This window comes from Hemibagrus wyckioides, linkage group LG21, assembly GCF_019097595.1.
Source record: "Hemibagrus wyckioides isolate EC202008001 linkage group LG21, SWU_Hwy_1.0, whole genome shotgun sequence".
Taxonomy (NCBI): domain Eukaryota; kingdom Metazoa; phylum Chordata; class Actinopteri; order Siluriformes; family Bagridae; genus Hemibagrus; species Hemibagrus wyckioides.
This window is the reverse complement of record NC_080730.1, coordinates 17,343,744-17,368,766: the sequence shown is the minus strand read 5'-3', so window position 1 is coordinate 17,368,766 and position 25,023 is coordinate 17,343,744. Positions and strand designations below refer to the sequence as shown.

Sequence of the window (25,023 nt, the reverse complement as noted above, 5' to 3'; positions counted from 1 at the left end):
TAAAACCTTGTGAACTAAAATTCCTCGTGTAGAACTCGCCACGCCCCCCTTTTCTTTCTTTTTTTTTTTTACCTGTGGATACGTCACATCGCAAAACCATGACAACTCCCAAAAAATCGCCTCCGTACTAAATAGCTACTTGGCTCAAAAAATGCACACTAGTTAGTGCGGAAGTACGCAGGGTTTAGACGTAGCCATGGAGACGCGCGGGAAGTGAACGAGCTGGTGGTGTTCACATTCTCCATACTGTTTAGTATGCTAGTATGCGGGTTTATGGACGTGGCCAATGACTGTGACAGCGGGGCGGGTACACACACACACACACACACACACTCTCTTTCCCTTTTACACACACTTCCTCAAACACACCGTGTGTTCTGTTCTCCGATCAGTAGCACACTTTAACTTTGTTAACTACAAGGTCGGACTACTTGACGAAGATTTCTTGGTCGTTTCCCGGAGGTAAGTTTTTTGGTTTAGCTCATAGTTGCACGAGGCGTAACTTTTCACGGTTATGTCGATAGGTATACGAATACGAAGGATCATTAGAAGTGTTTTCACGTTTCTTCTGGTTTATTAAATCATCTAAATAAAATGCACTTTAGGTTATTTAGTAAGACGAAGTAACGCCGCGTCGCCAATCTCCCATTCACCAAAGTAGTGAGTTTCAGTTAAAGCGCCGGTTAACAAAGAATGCACTTTTGGACAGGAAGTAACGATAACATGCACGTTGTTTCATCTGTTGTGGTGCGTTCAAGCCGCAGGAAAGACAACACGAAACACGGTTATAAAATGTATTTTAAAGTTTACATGTATGGAACCGTGCGCCGGAACCGTTCGGGTGTTTAATGGACCGCTCGCGACGTTACGTAAGCAAAGCTCGCGCGAGTTTCGGTGTACAATCTCTGTGATTATTACCCCCCCCCCTTTTTAAAAAAAAAAAAAAAAACACTATATCATATGGTGCATAAGTCTGTTTAGTCAAGAGGAAAAGAGACAAACCGACATCGTTCATGAACTAAAACGCATTTGACTTTTTGTTAATCACTTTGCTGTACAGTGGAGGAGGCAGCTGCCACCCTTGAAATGAACCGTGTCGCCTCAGGTCATAATCACATCTAGGTCAAATTAGTGCTGTGAGTGTTAGAGATTGTGTATCAGTATGAACAACTAAGGTACTAAGCTGTAGCTTTACGTCTAGTACACCTAGACAGGTGTGTATATAGTGTCTCTTTAGTCCAAAAGGTATGCACAGGTACACTATACCAACATTTATACATACTAACTCTTGAGGATGATCAAACCTTCAGATCAGGTCTTAAAACTAATCCAGATCAAATCCGTCAATTCATTTACTCAGCTGTCCTAAATAACAAGGCTGCCTATATAAACGACATTGTACAGAAATCTGTACAGACATCTTGTTCTACATTTCCAGATTTTGCCACATCCATCCATCGATTCATTTGACTCCCGAACTGTTTACACCTGATCTTTAAATTGATGAGAAAATTCACACCAATAATGTCTCTTAAGTTTCATCTATAGCTAGAACATTAACTATAGGTGGTTAACATTTGGCATAGTTTTATCATGTTTCTGATCATAGGTTTTAAGATGAATTGAAAGAAGAAGAAAAAAAACAACATGCTGGGTGACAGCCAACTGAAGCAGGTTTTATTTACAGGATTTAAATAGAAATTTCAATAAAATAATAAAAGGTGTAATTTAATTTTGTGAATTTATCAACACTGTGATGATGGCAGTGGATTTAGTAACGTTAATACAGATGAGTCTAATTAAAATCAGAGATCTTGGATTTGGAATTATTAGAATATTTCTAATAATGATGATGATTATACTACAGTGCTGCTCGGTTCTCTGATCTGATTTACACTGTATGTGAATGAGAAACGTGTCATTCATCAAAAAACCTAGAAATGTCGATATAGTGCAGTTTTCCATGAAGAGTCTCCAGTGTCAGCATTTTGTAACAGCTTTCTCTTGACGTTTTCCGCCCTGGGACGTTGCAGTGACTGTTTATAGCTATAACTGGATCTGACTCCATCACTGAATGTAGCTGGAAATGGAACAAAAAATCTGACGTGTCTTTTTGTAATAATCCAAAAAAGAAAAAAATGCCGTGGTCAACTTCGGGACTTTTTTCCTAAAGTGTTCATTTCATTGTTAATCTTTCTGAATGATCTGAAAGCCTGACCTGAAACATGCAATGGAAAGATTTTGCGTGCTTCGCTCTACGCAGATATTATATGTCTGCATGTTTACAGTAGAAATTATTTTCTTTCTTTCTTTCTTTCTTTCTTTCTTTCTTTCTTTCTTTCTTTCTTTCTTTCTTTCTTTCTTTCTTTCTTTCTTTCTTTCTTTCTTTCTTTCTTTCTCTCTTTCCTTTCGTTCGGATTTGCAACTTTATCCAGTAATTGTGTTTTGTGTTTGCTGACACATCAGCGTTCATCCAAAGAACATTTGCGAGCTTTTGCTGAATCCCTCAGTGCTTCGGGTTCGAACTCTGAGTCATTTTCCAACGCTCGTTATTTCTCTACTGCTACCCAAAGACCCCCCCCCCCCGAGTCATTTCACACTTCTCTTTGCACCTAAATCAATGTTACATGGATGAAGAACGAGGTGGCGACACCCCCATACTCTGTTTGCTTTAAAGACCTTGTACGCTCTGCCTCGCTGTATTACTCTCCTGACCACAGAGCTGTGTTCTGACATGCACAATGGCTCATCCTCTTTTCAGATGCAAGCACGTTGATGCTGCAAACATGTGGTTTCTGTCGTTCCTGTTATCACTTCTACCAAAGAGAACAACCTGTAGCGTTCATTCATTCTCTTTTTACCTGACAGTTGTTTGCATTATTAGGCTGTGCAGCACAGGACAATGCTACTGTCTATTGTGTTCAAAGGACACAGAACAAGATCAGCTAATCTAGACAAAAAATCAGAAGTAAAATCCTAGCACTCACAAAAGAGTTACGTAAGAGTCATGTAAGATCTGTGAGAGAGCGCCGAGTGCTTGTGTCTAGATCTTGTGCAACTCTCACACAAATTTCGTGAAACTCTTGCACAGATCTCATAGAGTACTGTTCCTGGAGCACAGGTCTCATGTAGCTCTCACTCAGATTTCGTGTGACATCATGTCGCATGAGCACAGATTTAATGTGGCTCTCGCACAGATCTCATTTAACTGTCATTGAAATGTGTGGCTCTCTCACAGATCTCATTTAACTGTCATTGAAATGTGTGGCTCTCGCACAGATCTCATTTAACTGTCATTGAAATGTGTGGCTCTCGCACAGATCTCATTTAACTGTCATTGAAATGTGTGGCTCTCGCACAGATCTCATGTAACTCTCAATGAAATATGTAGCTCTCGCACAGATTTCATGTAACTCTCAAAGAAATGCGTGGCTCTCGCACAGATCTCATGTAACTCTCTATGAAATATGTGGCTCTCACACAGATCTCATGTAACTCAAAGAAATGTGTGGCTCTCGCACAGATCTCATGTAACTCTCAATGAAATATGTGGCTCTCACACAGATCTCATGTAACTCTCAAAGAAATGTGTGGCTCTTGCACAGATTTCATGTAACTCTCAAAGAAATGCGTGGCTCTTGCACAGATCAATGTAACTCAAAGAAATGCGTGGCTCTTGCACAGATCAATGTAACTCAAAGAAATGTGTGGCTCTCGCACAGATCTCATGTAACTCTCAAAGAAATGCGTGGCTCTCGCACAGATCTCATGTAACTCTCTATGAAATATGTGGCTCTCACACAGATCTCATGTAACTCTCAAAGAAATGTGTGGCTCTCGCACAGATCTCATGTAACTCTCAATGAAATATGTGGCTCTCACAGATCTCATGTAACTCTCAAAGAAATGTGTGGCTCTCGCACAGATCTCATGTAACTCTCAATGAAATATGTGGCTCTCACACAGATTTCATGTAACTCTCAAAGAAATGCGTGGCTCTTGCACAGATCAATGTAACTCAAAGAAATGTGTGGCTCTCGCACAGATCTCATGTAACTCTCAAAGAAATGTGTCGCTCTCGCACAGATCTCATGTAACTCTCAATGAAATATGTGGCTCTTGCACAGATCCCTTGTAGCTCTTGCACAAATCTCGAATACTGTTCCTTTAGCACAGGTCTCATGTAGCTCTCACTCAGATTCCGTGTGACAGATACATCATGTCGCATGCACACAGATCTAATGTGGCTCTCGCACGGACCTCATGTAACTCTCAAAGAAGTGTTTAGCTCTTGTACAACTCTCATGTAACTCCCAAAAAAATGTGTGGTTCTCGCATAGATTTCATGTAACTCTCAATTAAATATCTGGCTTTCGCACAGATCCCTTGTAACTCTTGCACAAATCTCGAACACTTCCTTTAGCACAGACCTCATGTAGCTCTCACTCAGATTTTGTTTGATAGATACGTGTCGCATGCACACGGATCTAATGTGGCTTTCGCACTGATCTCATGTAGTTCTCGCACATCCGTCATGCAGCTTTCGCATAGATATCATGTAGCTCTAAAGAAAAAAAAAGCTGTAGATAAGATGCAGTGTAGGTCCATGGTTTGTGTGTGTTTGTTTTTGGCTAACACTAACATGTGTTGATTATATAGGTTCGTTGTATGTCACGTTAGTATATGGTTAACGACATTTATTCTCACAACAGACAACACCATGTAGGCTGTCATTTTAAGACACACACACACACAGAGACAGGAGGTGCTCCGAGTGCAGTGACTGGCCTGGTGAGGTTAATGAAGTCTTTGTGAAGTGTGTACAAAGCAGAAATGGACACCAGGCTTAATGCACTGATAGACAAGAGCAAAGGCTTTTCACCTTTAGGGAGACATGCCAACACACACACACACACACACACACACACAGAGTTTTGTGTTACACTTGTGTTATTACTCTTAACACGCATCTGTCTCTTGCATACAGAACACTTTTATGATGTCATTTTTTTTTTTCAATCACACACTTTTCTCTCGGTCCTTGCCACACACACGCACACGCACAAACTCACTTACATCTACAGACCTGTTTTCAGACCTGTTTCTACATTCTTTGTGTGTGATAATGGAGCAGAGAGAGTAGCTCAGCAGGTTTGAGTGTTCCCTGTTACTGTTCATAAACAAACACACACACTATGCACATAATGCGCCATGTTTATTTTTTAATACATAGAAGAATTAGGTTTTCCACATCGACTGTGTGTGTGTGTGTGTGTGTGTGAGAGAGAGAGGGAGAGAGAGAGATTGAGCGAGAGAGGCTCCTGTTTCTGAGCCTGAGGGAAGAGGGAAATCAATTGCTTTCTGAAATGAGTCACATGGCACCTACCTCACCATTGACCTTGAACCCTTTTCGACATTCTGTCTTTCGTTATTTCTTTCTTTCTTTCTTGCTCGCTTGCTTTCTTTCTTTCTCTCTCAGACTGCTTCCTTTTATTTCATCATCGTTTCTTTTGTAAGCGGTGTATCGAAAGGAGCTTCGAGCTTTGATTTCCTTGCATGCATCGAGTTTGGTGTACGCAACCGAGAGCGAATGAAAAAACGACAGCTCATAAGAGAGGCTTCGGCTTCACACTGCCGGTACTGAAACTACTATGTAAAGTCTCTCTCGAAGCAGTCAAATCCGATGGAAATGTTCCTGGAGCAGTCGCTCGACAGACTTACCCTTTCACACAGAAAATTTGCCTCCCTGCAACGTTTTAAATCACAACTAACAAACCTCACCCCGGGTCATCCGGGTCTGCTCGATATACAGATCAAAAAGCTTCAGACAATGTGGCACATCAGTGGAGTGGAAATCCGGCACTGATTCAGAAACAGTGAAAGAAATTCGTCTAAACTTAAAATATATCTCGAAATAAAACCTAAAATTATATCCGCCGGGGAGGATTTGGGTTATAAAATTATCCGCCGGGGAGGATTTGGGATATGTTGGCACAATTAAACACACGGTTATGTGCCCATTTTATATTTTTGTTCTACACTTTTAGAAAATACAAGGAAATAAATACAAAAATAAATATTTCTAAAATAAATAAAAACTTTTCAAATTTCAAAAATCGACTCTGAATAATTATTTCTTCCCATCAGATATCTGACTCACCGATTCTGATCTTGGTTCTTTTAAACGAATCGAGAAGACCTGCTGAAAGGAGACACACAAGCAGAGTCAGGTTTCCGAACAAGCTAAGGACACGCCTGCCTGCTTTGACACTCGTAATCGAGTGATTCAGAATGATAAAGCTATCACGTTATCTGCTTCTCTTCCATCTAGCAAAACCGTACATGTTTTTTCTTTTTGTTTTTTGAACTGGGACATGCTTTGAGGAATAGCCATGAGAATTTGCTGTGTCATGCTTCTGTGCTTGCTTCATTTGGGCTAGATGTTCTGTCTGGATCTTGACAAGCACTTTAACACAGAAGAACATCGTCTTAAAGTGTTGGTAAACAGAAAAGTATGCCAAGAGTGATGGCTAAATGTCACACACACACACTCCTCAGGCTGGATGAACAGGTTGGCCTGCCTCATTCAGGTCATTCCGTATAATCTAAAGCAGCTTGATGACAGACAAAAAGCTTCTTGAAATCCAGTTCTTTACACATTACCCCTGTATTTATTGCAGCCGATGGATTCAGATCACAGAGACATCTAAGCACATATTCCTATCTGGACTATCTATGATATCAGTACCTTGTCGCAGCCAACAGCCGAAATTCTGCATCAGTCCTGAAACTGTGGAGATGCAAATAAATGCAAGAAGAGTGACTACTAGCTTTTTTTTTCCACACCAGTCCTACTGTGTGTTTGTCAAGCCAGTTTTATGGTCTGTGATTACCGTACGAGATGATCGCAATAAAATCTGTGCGATAATGTCCGTTGTGAGGTCTCCATGTGAGACCTATAGAAAATGACCACGTTCTACTTGGGTCATCAAGCAGCACGATCCAGCCTCATGACAAGCAGAAGTCAGAAACACAAACTTTATTTCAGTCAGTCCAACTTCATGCTTTGTAACTCAGAACGCTTTGACACTAACCGTCGTCTTTAGTCACAAATTCTGCTGTGATATGCTATTTCAAAATTTTCTTTTTCCTTTGCTTTAGTGTCAATTTACTTTTGTGTCAATCTAATTATTGTCTATGTAAAATAACCTGGGAGCCCTGATTTGATTCCTTATTTCATTCCTTATGTGATTCCTTATTTGATTCCGTATCTATTTGATTCCTTATCTATTTGATTCCTTATCTGATTCCTTATATATTTGATTCTACACGCAAAACCCCAGTAGGTGGGACCTCTCTCACACACACACACACACACACACACACACACACACACACACACACACACACACACACACACACACACAGGCTTGTTACCTTGAATAGGGGCAGGATTACAGCTGTGTGTTGCTTGTTACTGGTAATGTGATGTGTTTGGACCACCTGCTTCTGCTCATTCAGTGACAATGGTTCAAGATTGAACGATTCCTGTTCAAAGACTCACCACCATTCAGAGCAACACTTCCTCAAAAACACATTAGAAGCTTTGCATGCACACACACACACATTTAGACATGCACACACACTTGACTTCCAGGACCTCATATAGCTTCACGCTTCATTTGACTGAGCGCCTTATTAAAGTTTATTAGTTTAGAAATCCTAAACTCCCTCTGTGAAGAAAAATGGATTGAGAGAGAGAGAGAAAGCGAGAGAAAGCGAGAGCTTATCTTGCTGTCGAGAATGCAAAAAGTGCTGACTGTGGTCTGGGCAAGTCTCCATTCACAACCCGGCCTTTCTTTGGAAAAGAAATATGATATGTCAAGGACGACAATGATTTTTTTTTTCGTTACTCACTGACTGTACTCTGCTGACCTGTGCTTCTCCAACTGTGTGTGTGTGTTGGTGTAACCAGAGATGAGGTTAAGAAGAGAGTAGGAGGTATCTAAGATACACACACAGGTCTGCGCTACCAGGTCGTCTCTCTGTAACTTCTGTTACGGCTGAACAAACACACCACGCAGTGTGTAAACCAGACAAGCTGTGTGTGTTAATACATAATGGATATGTATGTGTGCGCATGTGGGTAAAGAAAGATTCAGAGAGATTGTCATTACCCCTGTGTAACTAGACAGATAACAACTTAATTACACCTGTGTGGAATATTTGCTCTTTCGAATAGCAGCAGCACCAGCGCTTTGTCATTTCTACTGTTTGTTTTAGAGATTGTGTAGGATTCGGCACTCTCGAATCTCTCTCACACACACACACACACACTTGGCACGACAGGCGAGAATTAGACAAGTTACTCATCGTACATTAGATATACTTAAGGAGATTTTGCTAACACCTCCACAGAAGGATAACCTACATGATTTGTCTGAATCTAAAACATCTCATATATTATTATTTGTTATTTCTAGGCTAACCATCAACAAGAGGGGCGGAGTCATGAACAGCAAGCAGTTATGTGGGAAGCATTTGTTTCGTTGTACTTTTGGTTTCACTTCATCCAAAGAGGACAAAACTTTGCAGGAGTCACACACGTCTTTGTAGTGATAGGCTGATTTTTAAAGACGTAGCGAAGCATGTAAAGCAATAGCTACACTGAAATTTCAATCATCTGAATATAACAAATAATAGGGATGGAAACATCCATGAAGGTGTGTATATTTTTTTTATTAATCACTGATTTTCTAAGCAGATTAAGATGTTAATTTGTCACATATTATTGCACAGTGAAATTCTTTCTTCGCATATCCCATCCTTGGGGGTTGGGGTCAGAGCCAGCCATGATGCAGTGCCCCGGAGCAGGGTGGGCCTTGCTCAAGGGCCCAACAGTGGCAGCTTGGCAGTGCTGGGGCATGAACCCCGATCTTCTGGTCAACGACCCAGAGCATTAACCACTTGAGCTTAGATTTTTCCTAAACCACTCTAGGGAGTTTTATATATTTATTTAAAAACAACATACTTTTTATCCGTTTGTTGTTGCTTTTTAGTTTCTAAGAAGCAAGCTATTTCCAATTATAACATTTATTATAGCAGCCGTAAACATTCCCTCAATGTTAAATAAGCATCTTCTCTCACCATATCATGTGAATAATATAGCAATAAACAGGCTTATTTTTGTCCACCAGATGTTTGTATGGAGTGAATTCTTCATTAGTCAGTAATGACCAGTGTCAGACTTCTCTACCTTCCCTCATACTCTCTTGGGTGGAGAAAGCTTGACTGCAAAGCCTAAAGATTGCTTTAATGATTGTTGCATAGTTATAGCGTTCTTCTTTTCACATAGCGCCTGCAGTTCAGCACACTGTCTGCGCAACCCCACACCCTGAAGATGACAAACAGCTTGCCACCGCAGCCATAACTCTTGCTAAGCTGTCGGCTGAACGGCACTGCCTGGCTCTCTCTGTCCTAATCGGACCCCACACACACACACACACACACACACATACATTGACTTAGCAGGATGTGTGTTGCAACAGTAATCAAGGATGCAAAGGAAGTTTCCATGACTGACAGATGAGTGTATACAAATATAAGCAGACTCATGGAGAACTCTCTCTCTCTCTCTCTCTCGTGCTGTTTCTCTGTCCCTCTCTCTAGATGTCTAGCTGTCATTCTGTCCCCTCCTTTGCAGTGTGTGCTCATTTTTTCCTCTCTCTCTCCTGGGAAACCAGTGGGTCTTTTTTAATGACATCTGCAGCTATGTCTGTCTGTGTGTGTGTCTGTGAGACAGAGAGGAATTTTCACACTGCATGGCTCATTCTTAAAATGATTTCTCTCTCAGTATGTCAGCTTTGATGAGCTTTGTGTTTTTATAAAGTCAGTGTCTACAAGCATTGTGTGCATAATGTGTGAGTGTGCAACACCTCTCACAGCACACAATCCCACTCAGTCCCATTCCACCTGCTCCACATTTCATTGCTGCCCTTAATAAGTGCCCCACTGGTACAGAGAAACACTCATCCCACCCGGTTTGTTCCGCCCTTCTTTACCGACCCCTTACTCATGTGTCCCTTCCTAACTTTTAGAGGCTCGGTTGCTGCTCACAATGTTTTGTTACGATGTAAACATGCCTTATCAGCAAGCTTTATTCTGTGCCATTGCTTTGGAAAACTCTCTAGCTTATCTGCTGTTGAAAAAGTCCAATGCTTCTACAGGGGGTTGACGTGGGTCGCCGCCATTTTGTGATAAGGAGCAAATAAATTTTCTGTGCCACTCAAGAACCAACTGTTTGGCCAAAAAATGCCGTCTGGAATCCGCAGCTCAGACGCCGTCTAATCCTCACCATGGCAACGCTCTAAAACCCAGCACTCACACCCCCGTCTTGTTTTAGAACAACATTAGATATTCTGATCCGGGATCAGTTTCGGTCTCCACTCAATGAACTTGTGAGCTGGTCTGAGAGCGTTCATGCAGAGATCCATTTCTTCCAGCGCTTTCAAACTTCACTTGCTCTGACATGTCGGTAATCATATGAGCTGGGAGGAGTTTCTTCTTTCTGTCTTTGCCAGTTTTTGTGCTAGTCAGGCCTAGAGCTTCCTCCAGCACCTATGCTTCGAATTTGTACGATGATTGGAGCTCAGCTTCTTCCTGTGTTAATGCCAAGCGGAGTGCAGTGTAGCTGTGAACTGCACTCAGATCAGCTTCTTTTAGTGTTCAAACTAGTGACCTGAGATCAGCTTCGACTAGCATCTATTCATGTCTTTGAACCCTTAATCTGATCTGAGATCAGCTTTGTCCATTATGTCTTTTAAATGCCTGTGAATTTGAGATCTGACCTGGGGTCAGCTTCCTCTGTGCTTGTTTAAGTGCCAATAAACTTTGTGATCTGATCTAAAATCAACATCTTCCAGTGCCGGAATGAGTGACCACACATGCTGATGGAGGATCATGGGAGTTTGAGTCCAAAGGTGTTGGGAGGAACAGCCTTGCTATTGGATATGAAGCTGTTTGCATAAAAGTAACTGAATCTATAAACAGTTTCTTTCCAGGATACAAGTCACAGCTCCCAGACTGCTTCCTTGTTTTTAGCCTGTAAAGTCACTCAGTCATAAGATCCCTTATCATATAAGTAGATGTATTTTCTTTTCGTATTTCAGAACTGTAACCTCTGTCACGTTGTGTAATGGTGTAAAGGCCAGTGGTAACACACTTTGGTCATGGAATCACTTGAAAGAGGGCGTGTGTGCGCTTGTGGACGTGTGTAGTTGTGGTTAGAGCTTTAATGCCACCAGGAATGCAGTTCAGTCCAGCCTCAGTTGCTGTGTTTGGAAACGCATCTAAGAAAGTCGAAGTATTTGAAAGCGTATTTTAAATTTAATTTGCTACATAAAAGGGCATGAGGATGATGCAAACACAGGAAAAAGTGTTTCGGGCAGAATATAGCAACGGTTGAAATTTCACTTTTCACAAAAAGAAAGGGAACAAGAAATGATGAAAGACCGTGTTAAAGCGTGAGTTTTATTTATTTATTTATTTATTTCCAAAAGCAAGCTTGAGATCGCAAATCTACGTACCAACTTTTCACAGTGGATCCTTTCAGCTTGTATAAAACACATCACACTTAATCCATGATTATTATGTAGCGTGAAGGAAATGAAAAATAACGCGTTTCACTGTCGTGTGAGCGGTTACTGTGTGGGACGTTCTAATGTGGAAGTTTCTCTCTCTGTGGCAACTCCTAAGACATTTCCTGTACATAGATCCAGCACTCTAGACAGCTGTGTGAACATCTGTTTGAGCTTTGTGTCTCTGTTTCTCGTTTTTCAGGTGTGTGTGTTCACCATGGCTCCGTTCCTGCGGATCGCCTTCAACGATTTTAATTTGGGAAGCCTTCCTCCTTTGACCGATGCGCCGTTCTGTGCCATCAAGATGAAAGAGTCTCTCAGCACGGGTTAGTATGTCTGAGTAAAACGTGTATACACACACACACACACACACACTGCTGCCTACATAATAAACCACCAGGTTGTTATTAATACTGTGAAGCACTGATATGATATTTTTAAAATTAAGGTTATGTACATAAGTAAAATGTCATCGCAGTTCATAAATCAGTTCACCAGGACAACATGCCCAAGGATTAAGGTTTAGCTTATGTCTAAATTTTTTGCTCCCTTTTACCCACACCCTTTTACTGTCATACATTTTTTTTCTAAATAAAAAGTCCGAAAAGGTAATGTATATAGGTGAAAATGGAGGCAAATCTTATAGCGTGACAAAAATAGTGACTTCTCTGTTTGCGATGTAACCAGAGGAACAATCCAGTAATGGTAGTTTTTAGTAAATTTAAAAAGTAACTTAAGGAAAAGAGCTTGCTATCTCATGTCTCTCTCTCTCTTTCTCTCTCTCTCTCTCTCTCTTTTTCAGAGCGGGGAAAGACTCTCGTCCAGAGGAAGCCCACCATGTACCCAGCGTGGAAGTCCACCTTCGACGCTCATATCTACGAAGGCCGCGTGATCCAGGTTGTCCTGATGAAGACGGCTGAGGAACCTCTCTCCGAGGCCACCGTGGGCGTGTCGGTCCTCGCCGAGCGCTGCAAAAAGGGCAACGGCCGAGCAGAATTCTGGGTCGACCTCCAGCCCTCTGGGAAGGTCATGATGTCTGTGCAGTTCTTTCTTGAAGATAATGACTTAGGTGGGTGGACACTTGTATATAAGTTTGTCACATATAAGTTTATAAATATTGACTCTTGCAGCCAAAGTACACATTAACACAATATAAAAATATTCAAAGCAAGTTGTATCACATCAGCACTAGAAATGGTTATATCAAGGTTGTAGTTATGTACAGTTAGGTTTATACTTGTTTTTAGGGTTCAGAGTTTTGTTATGAGCTTTAGCTTCAGCCTGTTCAATCCTGTAAGCTGTCATTTAGGATTTTAACTAAAATAAATAAATAAATATAAGCTAGAACAAATGCAACAGAATTGACAGTTACTACTGTAATGTTTTTAATAATTGTCGACTCTGTGTAGTGCACCCTAGTGGGAATGCAGAGTTAAGACCTCTTTTGTCATCCCGAAAAGTTCAGCCTTTAGTGAGTGAACAAAGCCCAAATAAAATACAAAAAAAGACAGCACAAAAGTGTGAGAGAAAAAGGGAGTGTGCACAACTATCCTTTAACTCTTTTTTTTTTTTTTTTTTTTTGCATTTGGCACCTTTCGCAGAAGCAAGGACATGTGGAGTGTGTGTGTAGTGCTAATGGAGTGTTTGTGGGGTGTAATGGTTGAGATGGCAGACACCCTCGCTGGTTCCACCCTTGTTTCATAGGCTTCCTGAAAGGAGGCACAGTCATGCCTATTTATAGAGCTCATGTCTGTACAGGACTCTGCTCTGTCCTCAGAGTGTGAGCAGGCCTCCTGACAGCAGCTTCTAATCCAAAACACACACACACGCCAAACACTGCGTCTTGTCAATAAGCCATAAACTGAAACATAATGTTTGCCTTTGTCTATTGCCTCCACTTCTTCATTCTTTCTGCCATTTTCTGCTCTTTTGTTTTCTCTCCTTCTTCTGCCGACCTCTTTCACGCTCTTCTCCATTAGCTGTGTCCCACAATGCCATTTATGTGTTTAGCTTAGTTGCCAGTTGAGTCAGAGGCAGTTTCACTTCCACAATCTGCTCCTTGTGTCTTTCTCACCCATTTAAAATGCAGGCTCGATGCCATTATTAAATATTCTATATAAACGATAAATTCATAAGATACATAGTGACACCGTATTATGCGATGTTTTTGGCTTATACAGCCATTTTGCATTAGCCTTGTTGAGGTATGACCATTCCGTAGTATTTGTACGGTAGTCATGCTGCTATGGCAGGTACAGTCATTTGACAGCCATCTTGGAAATCCTTCGTTATCCTAGCACTAATGCAGCACTAAAAATCCTAAAACGCTGTTAGGAATTAGCATCCTCATATCCGTAGCGATCCGGGGAACAAGACTTGAAGTGAATTACAATCTAACAGCATTCCCTAATTAGTCATGACTTCGGAAAACAATGTTTGGCAAATAAATAATAGGTGGCTGTGGTCGGAACGTTTGCCGGGTCTAGTCAAGTCAGCGGGGGGAAAGATGAGTCAGTGGAGTGTGAAAAGCTTCACTTAACAATACACTGGAACTCCCCTCTGAATGTTTTTTTTTGTTTGTTTTTTTTTTTTATTTTTAATAAAAAGGGGTTTCACAGCCATGGTAGGGAGGGTGGATTTGGTGTCTCAATTATTTTACAGCCAGCATGGAAAAATACCCCAAAAAAATTAACCCAGAAAACGGCACAAGGCAACCTTAAGTACATTACGCAAACGTGTGGTGTTTTTTATTTATTTATTGACTCCATAACTGTGTAAAGATTTTAGCCAGTTACATAAAGGATCTAGCTTCTCTAGCTTCTCTGACCTTGCTTTAAGTACGCAGGTATTTCTGAAGACCTTCGTAATTATTTATTTGATCTTAGCAGGCAACCAGCTTGTCAGAAAATGTCGTTAATATGCAGCCTAGTGTTTTGTAGGTCCATAACATATTGACCGATCTGTCTTTCAGAGAGCAAGGCATCAACCAGGGAGAAAGAGGACGACACGATTTTAACACTGAATCGTAGAAGAGGAGCCATCAAACAGGCCAAGGTCCACTGCATCAAAAACCACGAGTTCCTCGCCACCTTCTTCAAACAGCCGACGTTCTGCTCCGTCTGCCGGGAGTTCGTCTGGTGAGTGGACGGAAATATAAGGAAATATCCTACTATTACGCAAACCTCAGTAGAAGCAATAAACAGCATTGTTTAGTTTCTGTTTCTGTCAGTGCTTTGTGTCACAGCAAATAAATCTAAAACTACACTCAGCTTCCTTCTTCTGTCTGCTACTTCACTACACTTATAGCAGGAAGAAGGCATATGTTATTATCTGCACATATTGGGTGTGTGTCTGTACTGGTTCTGAAGCATTCCTTTGATTTTTCCTGGTGTGTGCGTGTGTGCACCAAATAGCTCAGTACTTTTGACCTGGTTGTAGTATCACCTGTAGAAGCATCATACCTTAATATAGCTCATACCCTAACACTTTCTCTGTCCAATTACAGGGGGCTCAACAAACAGGGCTACAAATGCAGACGTGAGTGTTTTTATATCTCTTCTACATTCTCTCTCTCACTCACAGACACATATCGTCAGTACAACTACATTTAATACATAAAACCTGGCTTCAGTATATTTGTACCACTATCTGATCTCTATTTTATTATTTTTCGATTGTTTCATAGAACTAATAGTAATCAATTTGGCATTTTAAAAAAAAAACAAATGAGCGTGCAAAAAATAACACCGGGAATATATTTCTCCTTAAAAGCTCAACTATATCTACAGATTATCATGATACTCTGGTAGTCCTACTTCTTCTGAATCAGACTTCTTCGGAATCAAGTTTTTATTCCTAACCCCTGAGAGATATTTGCTCGAAACAAAAAAGATCCAAGAACGCTTGAGTTCCAGTAAACGGCCTGATGTTCTGGAGCACGCATTAATCCTAGTTGTAAACAGTAATATTTTACTTGTAGCCGTTACGATAGTAAGCAGACAGGTTCATTTGAAACATGCACAAGAAGCATAATTAAAACAGAATCTTACCTAATGTAACCTCTGTCCCTTGCCCTCTGTTTCTTTCCCAGAGTGCAATGCGGCCATTCACAAGAAGTGCATTGATAAGATCATCGGGAGATGCACAGGAACAGCAGCCAACAGCCGAGACACTGTGGTAAGGACCAACACACTGTTTATCTGTTAAAGTAAACACACATGTGAGCAGTAAGGTATCTTCTGTCAGCCCCAAAGTGCACTGAAGTGACCAGCGGTTGAAAAGAGTATCAACAAGCTGGTCTTGTGATTGCGATGGCCAACAGATTTACCTCCAGCCTGTAGAATTTGCTGTAATTGCTAGAGGTTAGTTATTACAAGAGATTGAGCAAAGTTAAAATGTGCTATTGGACAGTAGTAAATAACTGCATACACACTAAGTGGAAAGAAATTAGCAAAAAAAGTCATGAAATTAGCAACAGGAACAGATGTGTTGAAACAATAGAATGATCTGTTGGTTGTGAAACTGCATTCCTCTTTTTTCAAGTATTGTAAACATGTATTACTGGTACTTTTCTATGCTACTGGTGTGATATTTGATGAGGGCTACCAGATGACGAGTGATGACAACTAGAGACAGGCACGGAAAAAAAAACGACACAGCATTCCTTTTATTGTATTGTTACATTCGCAAAACCATAAACGCTGCCGTCTTAATGATTTTCCCATGTAGGAAAATTTTACAGCTTTACCATGTCTGCTTCCATGCACTGACTGGAGACTCCTTCTGTAAATCTTATGGAAATATCTCCCTAAAGAAAACGTCCCTATATCAACAGTATAACATACTCGATGCCTTAAAAAGCAAGAGGTTTTAGGCCTGGGAGTGAAAGGGTTGAGTTCCAGCAGGACAGACTGGCAGACTCACAAGGATCACAAGGATCAGAGTCTTCTGTTGATCAATCAATAGAGGCATGTGCGCTCTCAAGCCCATGCAGCTCAGTTGTGTACACAGTGGCAGTGAGGCAGCTTACAGAGCCACTGGACTGCATTCGATGAGCCAAAGATCTGTTTGGGGGAAAAACTGAAGAACAATGAAGAACTTGCGTTTTAAAGACAAAAGCCACTACCTGATATCTGCGCTTCTAAAGGCTATAGGAGTCTGGTAGTATTTACTGATAGATAGAGAAAGGGCAGCAAACTCTAAGGGTTCTGTTTATTAGAGAGGCACCATGCAGCAGGATCGAGGCTACATACGAAAGCACAGAACTCTGGGTCTACAGTGCCAGGTAAATTATGGCTCCTTTGTGTGTCTGCAGTTTCAGAAAGAGCGCTTCAAGATTGACATGCCACATCGCTTCAAGACGCACAACTACATGAGTCCTACCTTCTGCGATCACTGCGGAAGTCTGCTTTGGGGAATGGTCAAGCAGGGCCTCAAATGTGAAGGTGAGACGGGATTTACTGTCTGTCTCTCTTCGCGTGTAGCTCATATATATATATAATCTTAAATAAATCATCATCTAATCAAGTTTTTCTTGCCTGAAACCTGACCCCTGATCTCACTGTGCATGATTCATCTGTAGCAAATACTAACATGACAATAACATGATTGTCTTTTTCTGTCTATCAAATGATTTTTTACTCTACTCGGCATTATTAATGCTTGTTAAAAATAATACACTCCGCTAATACTGGGTCACCTTTGCTCATCTGTGTGATCGTTTTTTGGGATACATACTTTACGTGGTTCTAAATGGCATGAATTTGGTTTAAATGAACATAAACAGTTCACTTGGAGACCAATTGACGAACTTTCTACTTTAACAAATGTAAAGTACCCATAAATCCTTGCTCTTACTGTTTTGCCTGTGTAGTTCTCTTTCTCCATTCTCTCTCTCCGCTCTTTTTAATCAAAATATTTGTCTTCTGCCTGTTTAGACTGTGCAATGAACGTCCACCACAAATGCCAGACAAAAGTAGCCAACCTCTGTGGTATAAACCAGAAACTTCTTGCCGAAGCTCTGACTCAAGTTAGCATAGTAAGTGACCCACAGCATGGTTTATACTTAGTTATTAGTGCACCTGGACCCACTTACATCAACTTACATTCAGTTATATTTGCTAGCTATTTTTATAATGGCCTTATGGTGCTGGATGCTGATAAATAGTTTATAATGACATTTTCTTTATCCTATTCTACACAGAAATCCTCCACAAAGCGCCCTGATCCCTCTCTATCAGACATCGGCATCTATCAGGATGTACCCAAACGTGTGCCGTTGGATCCTAATGGTAAGCCTTAATTATTCCATCATGCTTCTTTCTTTTGCATACGAAGCCCAGCTTTCCAGAAACACTGTACAGATAAGATAATTAATGTAGTGTAAAATGAAGATATAATATCATGATAGATTATATAACAAGACACTTTTTAGTTGAAAATTGAAAATCTATTTTAATTAATTCTTTAATTTTTTAACTGAAAGCAGCTGAACAAATCAAATGTTCTGATATTTACTGATTTTATTTATTTAATTCTCAGTGTGAAATATTTATTTTTAATAATAAATTATAATAGAAAATATTAATTAAAATGTTTTTTTTTAATAAAATGTTAATAAATAAAAAAATGTAATATATATATATATATATATATATATATATATATATATATATATATATATATATATATTTTTTTTTAAACTTTAATCTTCGTAAAGGCGGTTGCTCCAGCAAGGATATTGTGTGCGTGTCAAGTCAGAAATAATCATCCTATAATAATTCCTAATTAAGGCTCTTTGGCTTTACAGAAAAATTCAGAATAGCCAGCGTCACACGTTTAGCTTGAATACAAATACATCAGCGGATCAGAAAATGTCACTGTGTTCGCACTGACTATGAGACTAATGATTGAATTATATGAGTGCTAAATAATCCTAACACTGCTGATGATGTGTTTGCGTGTTGTTTTGTTTTCCTCTGTGTATGTGTTAGCAGATAGCACTGCTTATGACAAGCTGTGGGATGGTCACACTCCCACACCTGCCCCTGTTCCACACCAAATCCATTCCATACGCCTCACCATTGACCAGTTTGAGTTCCACAAAGTGTTGGGTAAAGGCAGTTTCGGCAAGGTGAGAATTCCCACACACACGCAGTAAACACACATAAACCTAGTAATGCCTCAACATGCTTAATGTTTAATAAGGATTGGTTTGACATTTAAAAGTGCATTCTCTTGTCTTTCTTGCACATCACATACACAAAGCCTGTAATATCTATGTGACAGTTTAGTAATGTGTTTGTTTGCATGCGTCAGGTGCTGCTGGCAGAGCTGAAGGGCCGCGGCGAGTTCTTTGCGGTGAAGGCGCTGAAGAAGGACGTGGTGCTAATGGACGACGACGTGGAGTGCACCATGGTGGAGAAGAGGGTGCTAGCGTTAGCCTGGGAAAACCCCTTCCTCACTCACCTCTACGCTACCATTCAGACCAAGGTACAGTAACACCTTATACAGTGAAATTGCTTTCAAGCTCTGTTTAGTTTCTAGTACTACAACAACACAAATGCTAAAAAAAAAAAAAAGACACTGTATACATTTCATTGTGCATTGTACACTTCGCACTTAAATAATGAACACTTGAATAAACCTGTCGCCTACGCATGACGGAAATACCAGTCTGCTTGTTTCAACAAAGAAATAGTTTCATTATTAGTATCGGTCTATTATTTATCATCAGACATTTTCAGAATTATTCTTACTTAATTTTATGATATAATATTTTTGTATCATGTTTGTGTCCACAGGAGCACTTATTCTTCGTGATGGAGTATCTAAATGGAGGAGATTTGATGTTTCACATTCAGGATAAAGGCAGATTTGATCTTTACAGAGCTACGTGAGTGTCTGTCAGTTTCCCATAAACAACCGCACAACCAGCCAGACAAGACTGTCGTCTTAAGAATACACTCAAAATAGAAGAGTATTTAGGGGATTATCTTAACTTGATGATCAGGTCCTTCACTAAATGCTGCTCTAAACACAGATTATTGTAAACTTTCTTAAACATTAAGAGTATAAGTGAATAACATCTCAGGACCTGAGATGTTATCAGGACCTCAGGACACTGTTTAAATTATAACTAGGCATACGACTGTCTGTTTTGGAGTTTCATACGGTTTATAACAACGTAATGTGACTAGAAACATAATGGGGCTCTAGGTAAAGGCAGTGCACACTGGGTAATGGATTTAATCCTTAATGTACGCTGATGTTTTGCAGGGTCTTGATTAGAGTAATGTAAATCTAAGCTTTTTTTTCCAGTTACTAATTAAGTTGTTTCTAATAAAATAAAAAATACTTATAGACTCGCTGGGTAACACCTCCACCCCTGCTGATTCATGCAATTTTCCCTTGAGTCAATTATGTGTACACTTATGCAGGTACAGGTAAAAAGCTGAGCTGAAGATTAGAAAAACATCACATGACCATTTTCCCAGTCTTACAGGAGTGGAACCATCGGCAGTGAGATTTGATGTGCTTTTCTGCTCACCACGATTGTAACAAGTTACTGTCACATTTGATTTGAACATTATGGCTCTTCACCTGCATTTGCATAATATTTATGTATTGTGCTTCTGGCTCATGATTGACAGGATAACTAAAGGGGTTCCTAATAAAGTGGCTAGTCCATATACATATTACTTACTAAGTACGGTGTCTTTTAGATCATTTAAACTGGCCCATTGCGTACAGATTTTCAGTCTGTTATAGACACATTACCTTGTTCGCATGCCTTATGAGCTGCCGAGGTGAGTGGGATGCTTTGGATGGAAAATGTACTGTAGAGGAATTTGAACCCTGTGCTCTTTTACTTCAGGTTTTATGCTGCTGAAATTATTTGTGGCCTGCAGTTCCTTCATTCCAAAGGCATAATTTACAGGTGAGATGCCGGTAAATAATCGTGGGTATTTCCTCATGTTCGTCCTGTGTTATCTTGAATAAACCGCCATCATTGAAGAATAGAACGTAATCTCCTAATATAATGTCGTGCTTGGTCCTTCATGAAGTAATATATTGATTTGTGACATGCTCTCTGATGTGTTTTTCAGGGACTTGAAGCTGGATAATGTGATGTTGGACAGAGACGGTCACATTAAGATCGCAGACTTTGGCATGTGTAAGGAGAACGTGTTTGGAGAAAATCGTGCCACTACTTTCTGTGGAACGCCTGATTACATCGCACCAGAGGTGTGTGTGTAATGTGTGTGTGTGTGTGTGTGTGTTCTCTGTAGCAGTGGTTCCCAAAGATTTGATTGGTCACTTGTTTTTCATGGAGATCAATAACTCAAATTCAAATATTCAGGAAATCGTGTCAGCATGGACCATAACGTGTTCTCTGGGAGCACTATAGCTCCAGTATATCACCAAGATATTTTTGTAAATGTTCAAAATAATGCACCCAATATTTGAGTAGTTTTTCCCTAGACTTTGCCACAGAAGTCTAGCCTAGGTTTATTCACCATAAATTCCAAAAAGGATTGGAAAGCGGTGGATTTTAAAAGTGTAATGCAATAATACTTCATGATAGCTGCTTATTAAAAGCCTTTCTAAACCGTTTTAAGAAGCCTGGTCGATGAAGACCACAAACACCAAAAATGGAAGACTGACACAAACACATGACAAGGATTAAAACATCCTCTTTGCATGTATGTACGTGTCTGTGCTCAGATTTTACTCGGGCAGAAATACACATTCTCTGTGGACTGGTGGTCATTCGGAGTGCTGGTTTATGAGATGCTGATTGGCCAGTCACCGTTCCAAGGTGATGACGAGGACGAGCTGTTCGAGTCTATCAGAATGGAAACGCCTCACTACCCACGCTGGATCACCAAGGAGTCCAAGGACCTGCTGGAGAAGGTAACTAAGACACTTAACACTACCTCTTTATTACTATACACGTGTGCTGTTTATTCCCCTTAAAACTGCACAAAATGTAGCCCCATGCTGTTGAATTGTGCTCAATGTTTTAATGTCGTGTCTAATCACTGTTTTATAGTTATTCGAACGGGACCCTACCCGCCGGCTTGGCGTCATCGGGAACATTCGTGGGCATGCCTTCTTCAAGACAATCAACTGGCCTGTGCTTGAGAAACGAGAGGTCTCACCCCCGTTCAAGCCTAAAGTGGTACGCTCTTTAGAATTAATACTTTGTCCAGTCAAAACTCCTTTAGTCAACAATGCAGACAAAATATTCATCTGGTAAAGACTCGATTTCATTCATGATCATGATGAATAATCAGATTACATAACGACTCTGTGGTTAGTGAGGTTATTATTAAACCAAACAAATGTTGAACTGTAGGTAACTCACTCTAATGCCCGAATTCCATGCCTGTTTAGTGTTTTATACCAATAAGCACATTATATTGGGGCAGGAGTGCCAAACATTCAGCTTAGATAAAAGCCTCAGTAGTGGTAGTGATTTCATGTAAGTATACAAAACTATACTTTGATATTTTGGTAAGAAAATTGCATTCTGTTGCACAAAACATGTCTTCCTGGAGGTTTTGGTGTTTTATACTTCCCCTTAGGGTATGTACAATTACTTGGTACAAAAGACATACAAAGCATTAGAGAAATACAGATTGTAGACAGTCAGTTGTTTATTTACATGGACAATTGATCAAATTATCTCTGAGCATCATTTTAAATGATTACAAATTAAACTAAAGACAATTTCCTGTTAACACAAAGGTTATTAACATTTCCCAGGTTTCAACATTTGTTCATTAATGAGTAGAGTAGAAAAATAAAGCAGGATTGTACACACATGCCAGTTTGATGCATACGCTGGGAAAGTCAAACAAATGTCCCATGCGAACGTGCCCTAATTGGAACTGAATTGATTTTTAATGAACCGTAACGCAGTCGGTATGATTGCTCTCGTGTTTGATTACCATGTGCAAGCCAGACGATTGTCAGTCTGCGCTCTGATTGACGTATGCTCTCATCCAACCCCAGAAATCCCCCAACGACTGCAGCAACTTCGACCGGGAGTTCCTGAGCGAGAAGCCCCGCCTCTCGCACAGCGACAAGAACCTGATAGACTCCATGGACCAGTCTGCGTTCGCCGGCTTCTCGTTCGTCAACCCCAAGTTGGAGACCATTATGGAGAAATAAAACACACTTCATCATTGCTATAACTGAGACACACACACACACATTCGTACTCAGAGGGCACTGGAGCTCTCTGGGTCCATCCAGTGTTAGACAGAGCCACCCTCTGCATGGTCTCAATCACAAATCCTCCCATTTCTTTGACCTGCACTCTGCCCAAGCTTGCTCTTCTGCCCATAGTGTGAATGAAGTGCAGAAACAGAACCTGCTCACAAATAAATGCCACTGCACCCCCTAGGGACCAAGTACTGAAAATGGTTATGGTTCTTTCTTTGTTTTTTATTATTATTTCTCATGATCAAACCTTGCAATCGAATGAACTGTATCTGACGTACTGTATTTTGATGTTGTAATATAAGAAAATGAGCAAATACTTCATCTGCAGGTAAATTTGTTGACACACAGAAAAACTCCCACTTACAACTTGGAAATCCTGACGTAATCCGCATGCTAGTCTTGTCTGGACTGGGAATTTTCTAGTGCTACTTTGGGTTTCAATTGCCAGTCATTTTCCTCACTCATTAGCAGTGTTGGTCTTATTGTTTTGGTTTGTTTTTCTCTAGTGTTGTCCTTTTTTTTTTTAACACCTTTGCTTTTACACCAGGTTAACACATGATGCAGGAGTGCTGGATTCATTTAGTAATTTGAGATTTTACAGATCACCTTCCAACTATCTCCATAAACAGAGCCAAAATGTAGTCCACTAAACCAAGAAAACACTCCCGTGTCCTAGAAACTACAGCCAGAAAAATAAATCATGCTATTGTCCTTATAGTCTATGGTACTAGATTTTGCTACAGAATAAATAGCGGGTGGAGGTTTAATATCCACATGAATTAATAACTTGAGATAAAGTATGTATTACTATACACGTTACTATAGGTGTTTTTTTAAAGAATTAAGATTGTATATATATATATATAAATGTATATTGTTCTGAGCTCTTGTCATTGTTGGGAAGATATGGATGTTTTTTTTTTTTATTATTATTATTATTACACTTCAGAACGTGATATAATTAAAAGCATCTTTATCCCAAAAGGCTGGCGTCATCATGTACATGTTGTTTATACTTCTTATGGAAGGATTAATAACCCTCCTTCAAGTCATGTTAAAAAAAATGAGGATAAGGATTATATGAATTTTAAAGTCACCCTGAATTAAAAAATTATTTATTATAATTTTTATAATATTTTATCTTGGAAATTTACTTGGAAGCTAAAGCATCACTGTGAACATTAGTTAATGAAGAGGTAACTGTTATTGTGTCATAAAATATTAAAGGCTGATGGGTTCTGATATTTAGTACAGGCCATGCAACTTATTAATGGGAAAGGACTTATTAGCTTCTTATTAAAATTATTATTACATTTTTAACACAGGTAAATGTTTGCATATTCAGTACCTCTTTGTTTCATTAAATAGAATTTTTATTATTTCATACAAAATGGGTCTAAGGCCTTGCTGTGTTGCATTAATACCATGGCAACTGGCTAGTAATAATAACAATAATAATAAGTAACCGTAAACTAAAGGAACTGAGTAAATTAAGTTAAATTATGTTAGTAAATGTTTAATAAAACTGTAATATAGGTTTTCAGTATAGTATTTAACAGACAGAAAGAAACTAAGAAAGAAAGATGGAGTTGTGGAGGCTTTAGTGCAGTGAACCATGTTAACTACTTCATCTCTTTATTCACTAATCATTCTATAAAGCCTCCACCTCTGTGCAAGAAATACTTGCTGTGTTACACGATTATTTGCTTCACCGTAAAAATATATATATTTCTATCAGATATTAAAATGACTATTTGGAGCAACTAGCACAATTAAAACACGTTAAAATGTCGCATATCTAACGCCACGTGCTTTCACTTTTACCGTGTGACTCCACAGCGCTAGGTGGCGCTACAGTAACACTCTCGGTCTCTTCCTAACACAGACACAGCTTAGCTGGGATGACTGAGAAAACAGTTTCTGATTTTTTATTATTATTATTATTATTATTATTATTATTATTATTATTATTATTATTATTATTTCAAATCAAAGTACCAATATTAAGGGATAGAGAAAATGGCATTGTGAACAAGCCTTATAAAAGTTATTTTAAAATGATAAGCAATATACTGCTGTAATAACCAACTCATTGTTAATAAATGCAACAATAGCTATGTACACTCACTGACATTTGAAAGTACACGATGTTTAA

At 39.7% G+C, this 25,023-nt stretch overlaps 1 protein-coding gene across 2 annotated transcripts; it reads left to right on the top strand.

Annotated features, from left to right (window-relative positions):
- The first annotated feature begins 309 nt into the window (after positions 1 to 309).
- On the top strand, positions 310 to 23,477 carry prkcdb (protein kinase C, delta b). Of its 2 annotated transcripts, none has more exons than XM_058373621.1 (17): positions 310 to 462; positions 11,839 to 11,962; positions 12,439 to 12,705; positions 14,608 to 14,773; positions 15,142 to 15,173; positions 15,727 to 15,812; positions 16,951 to 17,080; positions 17,573 to 17,673; positions 17,839 to 17,926; positions 18,632 to 18,768; positions 18,954 to 19,127; positions 19,439 to 19,530; positions 20,512 to 20,574; positions 20,744 to 20,882; positions 21,363 to 21,551; positions 21,691 to 21,819; positions 22,656 to 23,477. In XM_058373621.1, the coding sequence occupies exons 2-17, from the start codon at positions 11,854 to 11,856 to the stop codon at positions 22,812 to 22,814; spliced, it is 2,061 nt and encodes a 686-aa protein (XP_058229604.1). In that variant the 5' UTR covers positions 310 to 462; positions 11,839 to 11,853; the 3' UTR covers positions 22,815 to 23,477. The 2 variants fall into 2 exon arrangements, with proteins under 2 accessions (XP_058229604.1, XP_058229603.1); XM_058373620.1 differs by having other exon boundaries at positions 18,629 to 18,768.
- The last annotated feature ends 1,546 nt before the right edge of the window (positions 23,478 to 25,023 follow it).